General features: G+C 36.2%; 1 protein-coding gene across 1 annotated transcript in view; it reads right to left on the bottom strand.

Annotated features, from left to right (window-relative positions):
* The window catches only part of LOC121728166 (fatty acid synthase-like), a 42099-nt gene extending 28755 nt beyond the window's left edge, over window positions 1-13344 (bottom strand). Inside the window, exons 1-9 of the mRNA XM_042116289.1 lie at window positions 13225-13344; window positions 9888-10091; window positions 9346-9462; window positions 8876-9054; window positions 7937-8079; window positions 7116-7322; window positions 6653-6839; window positions 2734-2896; window positions 637-806 (exon numbers count right to left, since the gene is read on the bottom strand). Of these exons, the coding sequence (XP_041972223.1) occupies window positions 637-806; window positions 2734-2896; window positions 6653-6839; window positions 7116-7322; window positions 7937-8079; window positions 8876-9054; window positions 9346-9462; window positions 9888-10091; window positions 13225-13343 (1489 nt within the window). The 5' untranslated portion in view covers window position 13344. The remainder of the gene's footprint in view (window positions 1-636; window positions 807-2733; window positions 2897-6652; window positions 6840-7115; window positions 7323-7936; window positions 8080-8875; window positions 9055-9345; window positions 9463-9887; window positions 10092-13224) is intronic.
* Window positions 13345-13924: the final 580 nt, after the last annotated feature.

Genomic DNA, 13924 nt, shown 5'->3' with positions numbered 1-13924 from the left:
CTGTAAACAACAGTACTTATGACACCACTGGACTGCATATTATTATCCTATTAAGTTTAAAAGTAGTATGTAATATCAGAGATGTTGATTCATAGGCAGATTGCGGACCTAAGTAATTTGGTCGTGTTATATCAAATCCATTGGACAGATCACGACTAGTATTGAATTGACATGATCCGATCAAATGACCTAGGTCCGTCCCATCGGATATTCGTCAATTCGTATCGGCGACATTGAGATAATATCTGGAGCTATATCGCCGAAATAATTGCCGCAGTTTATTGAAATTTATCAACTAATTGCTCCAGATTGGTCCATTCGTGTTGCCGAGCAATTATTGCCCGTGTAAGCGCTTCTTAAGAATCAATTTCTTTGATGGAAGATAATATAATTCTAGTACTTATTTTAATGTGGATAAATAATTCGCGAATTGCAAATAAGTTGCCTGTTTACATTTGTTACAATAATATTATTATGATCAATAATTGTTCTGGAGAGACGTGAGTAGCGTTAAGCGCCCCGCTATTTTGTATTCGACGCGACGACGACACGACTACGCGACGCAATGGTTCGATAAAGGTATTATAAAAGTACAAAAACAGCATACTAAAAACACATATTTTTGTTTTGACTTACCGATTATATTGTCTGGTACAATATCCAGTGCTCGCAACACATCTGTGAGGGCAATTTGTATCGCGTTTATGCCGACGAATGAGTGCATAATATTATCAAATGTGTTTTTATCGTCCGACGTAATTACATCGATCAAGTTCAGTCCCTTTGGCGCCAGAACACGGTGACACCTACAATTTTAATGATTAAATTAAACTTTTGACTACTTAAAACCTTTTTATATATGAAAAATATGACAATGTGGGTCGATAGTCGATACTCGATAGAAAGAAAATACTATGTAAGCTTCCGAGTCAGATATTATACATTATACTTATTTCAAATATTTGCTTCTTAAAATTTGATTAAATTATCAAATATTTTGATTTTGACAATGTACCTAATTGCAGTCTACTGAATTTTTAAGTGAATAAGAAACAAGAAATACCTATTACTGAAAAAATATTATGCAATGTGTCCTGACACGTATTTTAAGGACAAATTGGGTCTCATTTTTTTCTCTAACGGTTGTAATTTTTTTAAAAGGTTTTCTAAAGCTCTTATATAATCCGATCAATACTTCTTAAAAGCAAATTATAATAACTTCAAAACTATCTGGCGTATAGAAGTTCAGGAATTTATTTTAGATATTTTTTTTTATTTTTCAATTTTATTTTTACTTTAGCTTCTCAAACAAGACCGTTTTAATTTTAGTAGGATAATTTAGACATAATATGAACAGGAGAAGTATTGGTCCGATTAGTACGAAAGACGCGAGAGACTGATAAAAAACTTTAATGGCTGCCATTTTACAACCGTGAGTAAAACATGATAAAAATGCCATATTACTTAGATCTTAATTCATAACACCGGAAATAAACATTAAACTCTACAAGGTATAACAATACAAGTGATAATACTTTAGGAGTAGCAGCGCTGGAACAGTATTTTTTTGTGATTGGCAAAGGCGAGCTCCCGAGCGTTATGACTTTTCGCATACAAAAGTAAAAAAAAGTTACTTATTCAGTGCTGTTACTTTCACAGCGAAACCCCATACACACCCTAAATAGTTGGGGAGGGGAAGAGGGGATTTCGGGAGTAGCTCGAGCGTGTCAGGTTAAGCTTGCATAGGCTTCCGACATATTGTGTCTAGTTATCATGGTATAGAAATCAGATTTCTCAGGTGATGGGTTTTTTTTTTTTTATATTGGAATGTCATCGGATCTGTCAGATTAAGATAGGGGATGTTTAGTATACCCCAAAGAAACTTCCATATAAAGCACTGACGATTCAAAGGTTTAAGGTAAGCCTGTAGGGACATTTTAAAATATAAAAAATAAAGCTTCATATTTTCTTAACTAAGCTTCGCAGATATTTTATTTTGCTCTAAAGTTCTAAACTAAATGATTTAGTCCTCGTTGTCTAAAATATATTTATAATTTACTGAAATAAGCAATTTTCTGAATACATTTTCTTTTTCAAAACTTTAAAATGGCTGCAGTTTCTGAACCCACAATAAAATAAAAAAACGCTCTTATTATTTTTTTATCAGCTTTACCTAATATATACAAAACCTACTAGGTTTCTATAATAGCCGATTTACACGGGTGACTAAAGCCGCACGATTTCCGCCGCACGGCGAAAATCGACCGTGTAAATGGCAATTCGACTACGTCGCATGCGGCTAAAGTCGCAAGCCCCAAAGTCGTGCGGCCAATTGCCACATGCGGCTGGTGACTAAAATCGACCGGGCAAACGCTCTGTCGCAAGCGGTCGCTTGCTGCAATTACTACTGTCGACTGGTGACTTGCTGGGTGACTAAAATGACCCGTTAGTCACCCGTGTAAATGGGGTGGCGATTCGACTTGGACAGGCGATTCGACTGGTGACTTGCCGGGTGACTAAAATCGACCCGTTAGTCACCCGTGTAAATCGACCATAACGCTCGAGTGACTACAAAAATAGCACCCGCCCCTCCTCTACTAATAGTATTATCACTTAGTTTTGTTACACCTTGTATATACAATATATATTATGTATAATAATTATACTAATCATAAAGTAGCTTTGGTTTTTTTTTTAATTAAAAACGTGAATTATGACTGAAATTTGTTTTACCTTTCTATAGCAGCAGCAAAAACTGGTATACGCATGAGGTCTTTCCCCATTCCTACCCACTGCGAGCCCATTCCACTGTACACGAACCACAGCGGGCGTCTGCCTTTGTCGAAATAAATGCACTCTTCACTAAGCTTAACGGTTTCATTACTCTCTTTGGAATCTAAACAGAAAAAAAAATACTTTTTAAACCCCTGTCAACAAATGAAAGCAAACTGCGTATCCTTTCTTCCTTACTTAATATTAAAAATGAGAAAGTTTCTGTCTGCTCTTCACGCTTAAGAGTCTGGGTGCCATCGAAATTCTCATACAAACTTAATACCAAGACCATTTCCCATACGAAAATATTTACCATATTTGAATTATTATTCAGCTGAAGATAGTAATTACCTAGGTTCCTGTACAAAGATTTTAGTGTGTAAATTTTGTAATCGTTCATATTTTTGGTAAGTATGTAAATATTTTGCAGTGATTCTTTGTACAGGAACCTAGGTAACCTAGGTAAATCTTAAACTGAATAATAACTCAAATATTATGGTAAATATTCTCACATGGGAAATGATCTTGGTATTACGTTTGTATGAGAATTTCGATGGAACCCGGACTCATAAATGGCTGAATTACTAATATTTAGATACCTCAAGACACGGGAAAAATTATTCATGATTTAAAGTATTTTATAGTCTGAGATACTCTATAGAGCCAGATGCGACAGCCGACAACTAAAACGTGTAATTTTACGTAACCTTTTTAACGGCTTAACACTTTTTCCCCATAACAAAGACATGCACAATGCACCCGAAGTCCGTACTTCCTATATCCTACTTTCGCATTTATAATATTAGTATGGACTAATATTATAAATGCGAAAGTGAGTCTGTCTGTCTGTCTGTCTGTTACCTCTCACGCCCGAACCGCTGAACCGATTTTGTTGAGGTATGGAGATACTTTGAGTCCCGAGAAAGGACATAGGATACTTTTTATCTCGGAAAAAATTTATGGTTTCTCGCGTAAAACTAATTTTGATGCAACAGCTATTTATAAACCTTACTTAACAGACGGTTCAGTATGCCATTGAACCGGCACATTTTGCTTACTCATTATTTAAACTTGTATATCATTTAACATTGAACCGCCACGTTTGCCTACTCATCATTTAAACTTGTATAAATTTAAGTATTTACGAAAAAATACAGCAGAGCATTATCAAGCATCAAGAGCGAATTATTTAACACCTATCATCAGCATCTCTATCAGCATCATCACTATCATCCAGCATCCTTAATCTGTAGGAGACAACCCCTACATTTTTTGGTCCTTCGAACAAGGAATCAACGCATCTGTGGATTATCAGGAGCACAACCTTCCAGCTATCATCAGCAAGACACATTTATAAGAAGATCATCTCATCAAGCACAGCAGCTCAAGACGTTCAGCACACCATCGTTACTGCAAAAATCAATCAATATTTAATGTATTTTGTTGTCTTAATACGGTAGCGAATCGGCTCAACCGGTCTCCCACAAGCGGGTCGCCTCGGAAGAGTTGAGACAACACGCATATGCTGTGAAAGACTCTTAACACCCTAAGTATATCATTCGTCATCATGCAGGAGCTACTGGCACGTCAGAGTGCTATAATTAAGGAGATCGAGAAGATCCACATCAATTATAAAAAGGACTCCGCAGTTAAAAAAACGCCGGAATACTTTCAAAAACGCATTGTGGCAATAGACAACTTGTGGGGTGAATTTGAGCTAAACAGTAAAACACTCCAGGGAGTCGAAGACAAATCATCAGAATATTTCAAGAAAGACATCTACCTACTCCGAGGTTAAGCATTTTTATACAACATTAAGAGCCACCGTGATATCGGACTCTGAAAGGCCCCCGACTCCGACAATCACACATATGTCATCACCTTCTACTTCCAAGACAACTCCGGGGACTGTATTTCAAGTGCCAAAAATCCATCTTGATACTCGCCAGGATCATCAAGAGACTTTGGTACAGCAGTACGCTAATTCACGGGTGCTAGAGCGGCAACTGAAACGCATCAGTGAACAAGACATCGAAGAGAAGTGGGAGATTGAAGAAGAGTTACGCAGTCTTCAACAGCGATGGCGCAACATCGATGAACTCCATCTACGCATCGATAGCCTATCATCCGGAATTGACAGCCAATATGAAAAAGCATTTACAGCAATAGAGTCGAAATACCTCGTCACGAGAAGAAATCTTAATCAGGAATTAAGCTCTAACTTACAATCACAATCTCTGCCCCAGACAGAAATACCAATATTTACTGGAAAATATGTGCAGTGGCCTACTTTACACGATTTGTATACAGAGGCCATTACACAACAACAAGTATATTACCAACGCACAAAAAATGCAGCATTTAAAATGCAAGGTCAAAGGGGAGGCAGAGCGTATGATCCAACATCTTCATATATCGGCTGAGAACTATGAGATCGCCTGGGAAATTTTAAATCACCGGTACAACAATCCCCAACTACTTTTCACAAAACAAATTGAACTTCTTCTCAATCAACCGAACATCAATAAGCAGTCATCATATGAACTAAAGAAATTGTATGACACCACTACAGAATGTATCCACGCCATTCATAACTTTGGAGTGGATACAAACAGCTGGGATCCGTTATTGGTTCACATTCTGTGCAAAAAGCTAGATATGGACACTTACAGCGACTACAAGGAGTCTCGCAAAGAACCGCGCTCTCTTCCTACTCTCGAAGAGTTTATGACATTTATCGAGAGCAAATTTACAGCCCTAGAGCCCATTCAGCGCAGGAAAAAGGGAAATAATATCACCACCAGACAAGTTCATCAAACACCGAGGTCGTCCAATATTAACAAGAAGCCGACTGTGTCACAGTATTCAAACAGACATATTTTCAGCAAGGGACTTTGTCAAGCCGCCCCAACGTATCTTTACATGTGTCCAGCATTTTTCAACTTATCAAGCAGAGCATTATCAAGCAACAAGAGCGTATTATTTAAACCCTATCATCAGCATCAGCATCAGCATCTCTATCAGCATCAGCATCATCACTATCATCCAGCATCCAGCATCCATCATCTGTAGGAGACAACCCCTACAATGTTTATATTTGTTTATTATATATTTTTTGTGTCTAATTCAATATTTTTGGAACGAAGTTCCTTATCGCGCGTTGCAAAAGGGTCTAGACGGAAAAAGTTGAAACGACATGACATAAAAGTGTTGGTATATTACAACTAGAGCAAAAATGTTATAGTAATAATTGTAGGCCATGCGGTAGCACTTCTCAAGTTTTTTTTTTTCAGAAAACAAGAGAACGTATAAGTTTTCTAAATCACCGGAAGAAAAAAAAATCGCTTCTAGCCATTCGTCCCACTCGAACTCGGGCGAACTTTTATGGGACGAAAGTTGTTGAGTACTACTCCATTTATTTTACCATCTAATTCAGATTCTCTCAAAAATTAGAAACTATTTTACTGGAAACTACCCGTAGTATAACAAGTTTTTTTTTTTAATGAAATAAGGGGGCAAACGAGCAAATGGGTCACCTGATGGAAAGCAACTTCCGTCGCCCATGGACACTCGCAGCATCAGAAGAGCTGTAGGTGCGTTGCCGGCCTTTTAAGAGGGAATACGAGAAGGGTAATAGAGGAGGGTAGGGATGGGAAGGGAAGCGAATAGGGGAGGGAAGGGAAGGGAATAGGGGAGGTTAGAGAAGGGCATAGGGTAGGAGATTGGGCCTCCAGTAAACTCACTCACTCGGCGAAACACATCGCAAGCGCTGTTTCACGCCGGTTTTCTGTGAGAGCGTGGTATTTCTCCGGTCGAGCCGGCCCATTCGTGCCGAAGCCTGGCTCTCCCACGTATACTAATATATAAAATTGTATTTTACCAAGAATAAGGAAACCCCGCCCTAGGTGTCCTGGTACATTATTTTCGTAGAAATAGTGAAGGAGAGCTAGCTCTTCTGGATCTATCGGTCGGCTTTTCAGGTAGTTGAAGATGGTTTGTACAGAACTTTCTTGTCTTCCGGAACATAAGACAATTCGGGCAAAACTTGATTTATAAGGGCTGATATCCTGTAACATTTTTAAATTGTTGAATTATTGAATACTCACCTAAGCTAGCTAAAAAGCTAACCTGAGTACTTAGATTTAGTTTCTACCTTTTGATAAGTATATTATTTATTATCTATTTAAAACATTATTATTATAGTTTTAATTTATATTTTTTAAATTTAAGTGCGACTCAGACTCTCGCATAAAGGGTTTTGTACCATTATGAAACACAAAAGTTTTTATTTTTAATTTCGAATTTAAAAAAAGCTAAAATTTTATTAAAATAGATCTACTTACTTTCTTTTTATTAAAACCTTTAAGTAAAACATGTGAGCTATTTCCAGTGATAGATAATCCATTTATTGCTGTATAATGTGAGGTAGAAAGTTCTCTATGATCGCCAAGTACTTCAATTCGTTTTTCTCTTATTGCCTGTACATCCTGTCTAGGAGAGTTATAGTGAAGATTCCCAGCCAGCTTTCCAAAGTGATAGCCAAGCAGCACCTTTTGAGACATTCATATTTATTAATTATTATGTTTAAACAATTTATATACTTAATGTTTATATTTTGACATCTGTGGCTCAGCGAGCGTGTGGTGGCTCAAGCCGGGTGTCGCAATTTCGAATCCCGCCGACGGAACAAAACGTTTCAATGTTCCCGGGTCATGGATGTGTTTTAAATATGCGTATAGTGAAAAGTATTAAATATATCTATATGTATGTCTAGTAACCTGTTACACAACTCCTTCAGTTACGCACGGGTCAGACTGACGTAATATAAAGCGTCCATAGATATTATTAGTATACGGTACTTATATTATATTTGTTATTTAAATTGAACCGCCACAGAATTAACTATTCATGTCATCCCATTTTTAGAGGAGACATTTTTTTGGACAAATGGAGGATGTCGATTGAATCTTAGCCCCAAAAAAAATTGCAAAATATACGTTTGTCGCGATATTTAGGAAACTATGCATCCTACTAAATATTCGCAAAGATATAACTTGTAGCAAATTGATTGCCTACAAATATGTTCATCTAACTTTGTTCTCTTTTAAAGATTAATGCCATACGTCATAGTCAAATCAAATAATTATTTTAATAGAAATTGCACCTTTGTGACAGCAGATATTCCAGAAGCAGCTCCCACGTATCCAATGTTGGAAGTTACGCTTCCTACCATTAATGGTGTGGTTCTATCTTTACAATAAACTTCGTCAAACATGTCCAGTTCCATTTTATCACATTTTCGTGATGCTAAAAAATAAAAAATCATATACCTAAATAAATTGTACATTACGTAATGTTCAATTTAAAAATAATTAATTATAATATGAGTATGGTGCTCAGAGTATTTTTTCGAGCGGGCTCCTTTTTGATATGTTACCATGTTACCGCAAATATAACAAAACTCGTTATAGCCCATTTAGATTCGCGTACGATTCGCGAGGCGAGGGACGAGGCGAGTAGCCGAAGTAATGGGAAGATCTCAAACAGAATTAAAAAATAAGAAAAATTCTCTCATGGCTACATTTCGCCAGCTACTTCGACGTCCTCCATTGTTGCTAGCTCGAAGACGACTGAACTCGGCACGCGAGTGTAAACAGGCAACTTATTAACCATCGATCAACACGAGCCTCGCACGAGGGACGAGGCGAGCCACGAGGCGAGGGACAAAGCGCGAGTGTAAAGGCCGTATTAGGATCATTACAAATATTTTTTGACATTCTTTTAGAATCACTGAACACAAAAACAATTGATCAAAACACTAGGTCCTTCAATTATAGACATTTTTTTTAAAGCAAAAGTGAACCAATGGTTACTTTTTACTTTTTGGCTACCATGGCTACATGTAACAAGACCCAGATGGAATCAAAAGAAATGTTAAACTAAATATTGAGATTAGTTAATTAAAAAATTAGCAAGCACTTTTCCTATTACAAAATTTTGTTGACCAATATTATTACAACTGTGTTTTGATATACTAATGTGCTTCGTAAACCACACCAACGATGAACGAACCGAGTGGGGGATATCTACTGTATAAAATTACCTGCTCCAAAAGCTTCTACATATTTCACATCTTTCGGAGAAACATTAGCTTCCTCGTAGAATGTATTTAAAAAACGTGACATATCGTTAGGATTGCAGTTGAGACCACCATTGGCACCAATATCAGTTTCTGCTAGAGTCATAAATTGACTTTTCGCTTTCACAATTTCAGCATAAACTCTGAAAGGAATCGAAAGTATTTTTATACAATATGTAGTGTAGGGCAGTGTTAGTAGATTCGTTTTGTGTTCTCCAACTAAACATGACGTTAGAGTATAATATTATAATAACGGTTTATATACGGCACTGTAAGTTTCAAAATTATATAATTACTTACTATCAATTTGCGTATTTTTTGTGATAAAAGAAATGATTTATCACAAAGAATTCGCAAATTTAAAATACAAATATTTCACTGCACGTACCGATTTCCTAATAGTAATACTAGAATTAAGATTAATTGCAGCTTACCTTCTAGCATCTTTAGCTTTCTGTAGATAAATAATATTTATTGCTTCTGACATAGAACACCCATCAGCATTGGCATCAAAACTTTTAGTTTTGCCATCCTTATTTAAATCTACGACTCTGCAATAAAATAATATGATAAATATTTTATTTTCAGTCTTCAATCTGAATATCCATACTTAATTTAATATTATTATAAATGCGAAAGTATGTCTGCCTGTCTGTAACCTCTTCACGCCCAAAGGACTGAACCGATTTTGCTGAAATTTGGTATCGAGAATAAATCCCTATAAAGGACATAGGATACTTTTTGTCCCGGAAAAGTTTACGGTTCCCGCATGATAAATCAGTGTTGCCGGTGTCATCTAGTATAAAATAAAAATGATAATAATGAGATAGAATTCAAGAAAACTAATTCATTCAGAAACCTATAAAGATTTAAAAGATTGGTAAATTATGTACTTAGGAGAATTTAAACAAAAAAATCTTCCCTTCTAAATTGAAAATCATTTTAAAAATGTTCATGAAAGTTGTTTTAAAATCACCTTCCATAATGTATTATGGTTTGTGGATGCAAACATAAGTTAGCACCACCAACAAGAGCTGATTCACATTCTCCACGAGCTATCGCATCATAAGCCATCTCCAGAGCGGCAGTGGAGGAGCAACACGACTCGTCAATAGACACGGAAGGACCTTTCAAGTTTAGATAGTAGGAAATTCGGTTCGCAATCATACTTCGGCTGCACCTGAAAATAGGCATTAATTTATTGTAAGTAATTCTTTTCTGTATTTAAATACACGTTTAACGCTTCCAATTATTCAATAATGAATTCAAAACGTATCACATTTGTTTAAGAATACATATAAGTATATTTACATTCACAAAACTAAATGGAAACACAAAGTAGACAAATGTTATTCAAATGCGGGCAGGCCCTGTCGCACGGCAGGCCGTGAGTATTTAAATGTAAGAAACGCGTGAGACGTAATCTATACTAATAATACTAATACTAATATACTATATACTAATATACTAATACTAATACTAATATACTAATATATACTAATAATATTATAAATGCGAAAGTATCTCTGTCTGTCTGTCTGTCTGTCTCGCTTTCACGCCAAAACTATTGAACCGATTGTAATGAAATTTTGTACACAGATAGTCTAAAGCCTGAGAAAGGATATAGGCTACTTTTTAACTGGAAAAAGGGGGTGAAAATACGTATATTTGTTCAAATTAAGTTAGTTCCAAAATTTCATAACAGATGGCGCTAAGAGTCGTCTACATCGCGCTATCGCTTGCTCTTACGTGTTTCTATAAGAGGTGGTACCATATCAAGTAATAATTTTCGATTCTTTCAATTGTTTTACACGCGTTTAAATATAACTCACTACTCAGTACTTTATGATTTATCTATGCAGTGACGTAACCTTAAACCTATCAATGATAATTATTGATAAATTATAGTTTATGGGTAAAGTTGTGTAATGGTGGGCTAAATAAGCTTTAAAATTTGGCATAAATAAAGTTTAATTTAAAATAATGAAATATTATGTGCACACTGCACAGCTGTTTTTGGCTATTTTGATTTTAAGGGTAGGTAAGTACTAGGGTTTTAAAAAGCTTTTAAATTTGACAACAATTTTGTTGACACCGCGCGCTATAACCTGAAGTCCACGCGGACGAAGTCGCGGGCAACAGCTAGTACTGTAGATATTTTTACAGCGCAATAAGGGCATGATTCCACCTACCGAGTAGAGTGGCTAGATAGTTCCCTCGACCTAGGCTGAGCACATACATAATAAACATACCGAGTGCTTGACCAAGAGAACACTCCACTCGGTAGGTGTAATCAGACCCTATAGTTATCTAAATACGGTTTATCTTATGAAAAATTATCAAAAACAACATAACAAAATTACTTACAACACGCTTTACGACTTGGGCTATTTTTTAACAATTGGAAAAAAGTATAAACATTCTAAATATCGGTGTAGTACGAGTATACTAAATTGACCATTAGCCGTCATCATTTCCTAATACATTAGGAAATGATGACGGCTAATGGTACACGGTAAAGTTTCTATAAGCTTATGATGTACCATCAATCTTTGTTAATTTATTTTGTACTTTTTATTAATAAAAAAAAAAATAAAAAAAAAAAAAACATAGAAAGAGTTTGGAATGAGACATAACATTATAGTACAGTAGAATTGAAAAACGAAAAAGAATGACGCGCATTATAAGTATAGTTAAAAAGAATAACAAAAGATATCATATGGAAGAAAACTTAAGAAACATATTATGTAAACAGAAATAAAGTAAACAATAAGAAATTAGCAAATAATTATTCTACATTTTTCATATATTTATCTACATAGTATATTAATATTATAGTGTACAAATTATTATTATAGGCCATCAAAAATTCACTTTTTTTAAACAAAGAATTCATACGAAAATGTTTTTTATATTTTAATAACCCCTCAGTTTGCGCAAAAATCTATGCAAAAAGGTAGGTAGGTCGTGTGCCAGAAAAAAAATGGCGCCCGGCCTACCCTCTTTGTGCAAATAATGTAATGTCCTAAAGGGCCCCCGAGACGATCAAACGGTTTGAATCAAACCTTATTACGTGTTTGATGCAACCGTTTGATGTCGGTTTGAACGGTTTGTCAAACGACACTGCGCAGTTTCGTTCAATACGCGCTGTCGAGTACACGTCTTGTGACGAATAAATAGTATTTTTTAAAAGATAAAACCGACTTAAAAATTGAACGAAATTGAGAATTAAAATTCCCTATCTCAAAAACTACTAAACCTATTTTGATGAAAATTGCAGAAGTCTCCCAAGTTAAACAATACCTAGTAGGTACAAAAAAAATATTTAAATCGGACTTGTAGTTCCGGAGATATTATGTGAACACAAACATAAAAACATACATACACTTTTGAAATTTTGCACATTTGTTCAGATGCGGATATAGACTAACTTATACGAAAACTGGGCAGCTCTGGAAATATTACATTTAAGCATACGCTTCGAATTGATAACCTCCTCTTTTTTAGTCGGTTAAAAATAATGTACTCCAAAGAATGATACAAAGTTTGTTAAAACGCATCGGAACACGATCAAACGGCGCGTCAAACACAACGAAAATATGAAATTTCATCAAACGAGCTTCAAACACGTAAATGTTTGACAAACCGTTCAAACTAGCTTTGTAAACGGTCAAAATTGGTTTGAGTCAAACCAAAATTTACGTGTTTGCGTCAAACCGTTTGACCGTCTCGACCCTTTACATCCAATCCATATTTTATGTTTGTGTGAAAAACAATTTTTAAAGTCCATAAACTAAGCTATTCTTTCAATTACAGTGGTAGAAAAATTTCCTTCAGATTTTTAGATATTTCTTAAAATATCCGATATCCCTAGACTCTATTGATGTACTTATGTATAATATATATAATTTTTTTTTTCGACGCCTCCGTGGTCTAGTGGTATAGAGCACGGCTCTTGAATCGGAGGTCGTGGGTTCGATTCCCGCGTTGGAAACATGTTATTTCCAAGTTTGTTTAGGACAATGCAGGCTGATCACCTGATTGTCTGACAAGAAAGATGATCCATGCGTCGGATGGGCATGTAAAAAGCCGGTCCTGCGCCTGATCTCTCGCCGGTCGTGTCGGTCTTCCGTCCCACTGGGTTATGAGAGTAAAGGAATAGAGAGTGCTCTTGTGTACTGCGCACACACTTGGGCACTATAAAATTACTCCTGCGTAGCTGGCCTGGTTTCAATGAAACCGGCCACCGTCACCGAAACCGGTGTGGGAGCTATTATTATTATTATTATTATATAATATTTTCTTTTGCTTACCCTGGTAAACCAAGCCCTGATTTAGATCCGGAGACATAAAATACTGTCAATTGAAATTCAGAGTAACAGTTTCCAACGAATACTCCCACTTTTTTTCCTGATAGCTCTTCCGGGTTCATACCTGCAAATTGAAATCTTTAAAATTTTTAAAATCTTTAAAAGTTTAATGGCTTATTATGCTTAATTTATGAACATACTTACCAGCGTCAAATAGTGCTTGATAGCTTTGTTCAATAATTTTTCTACACATGGGATCCATTAGTTGACAAAATCGGTAATGCACTTTGAAGAACTGAGCATCAAAGTATGCGAGCTTAGGAATTTCTCCTCCATAGTGCGATACTTCGGGCAGATGGGAAGGCCAACGGTCGGTTTTTACAACTGGATTAACCTGTAACGAAATAATGTTTCTGAATGTCAAATTCAAATTTTTAAGGTGTTGCCGCAACTTTAATTGCGGCCCCCCGTGTGGGGTGGTGACGTCTGCGCAATTAGTTGCGGTAGGTTCTACCGTTGCCGCAACTCTGCCCTAAGAGAGGAGTGGAGCACCATGGGGATTTTGTGGGTAGACAGGAGTCCAACATACCCCGACCGATATCCCCAATCCGGCGGGGATGCGTAAACATTACATTTCCCCATGTAAAAAAGGGAGCCCACTTAGAGTGCGATAGGTTAGGAATTCATGAAGCAAAGTAAATAA

The sequence above is a fragment of the Aricia agestis genome, chromosome 6 (assembly GCF_905147365.1).
Source record: "Aricia agestis chromosome 6, ilAriAges1.1, whole genome shotgun sequence".
Lineage (NCBI taxonomy): Eukaryota > Metazoa > Arthropoda > Insecta > Lepidoptera > Lycaenidae > Aricia > Aricia agestis.
The sequence above is the reverse complement of the archived record's forward strand: the minus strand, read 5'-3'. Positions and strand labels throughout refer to the sequence as shown.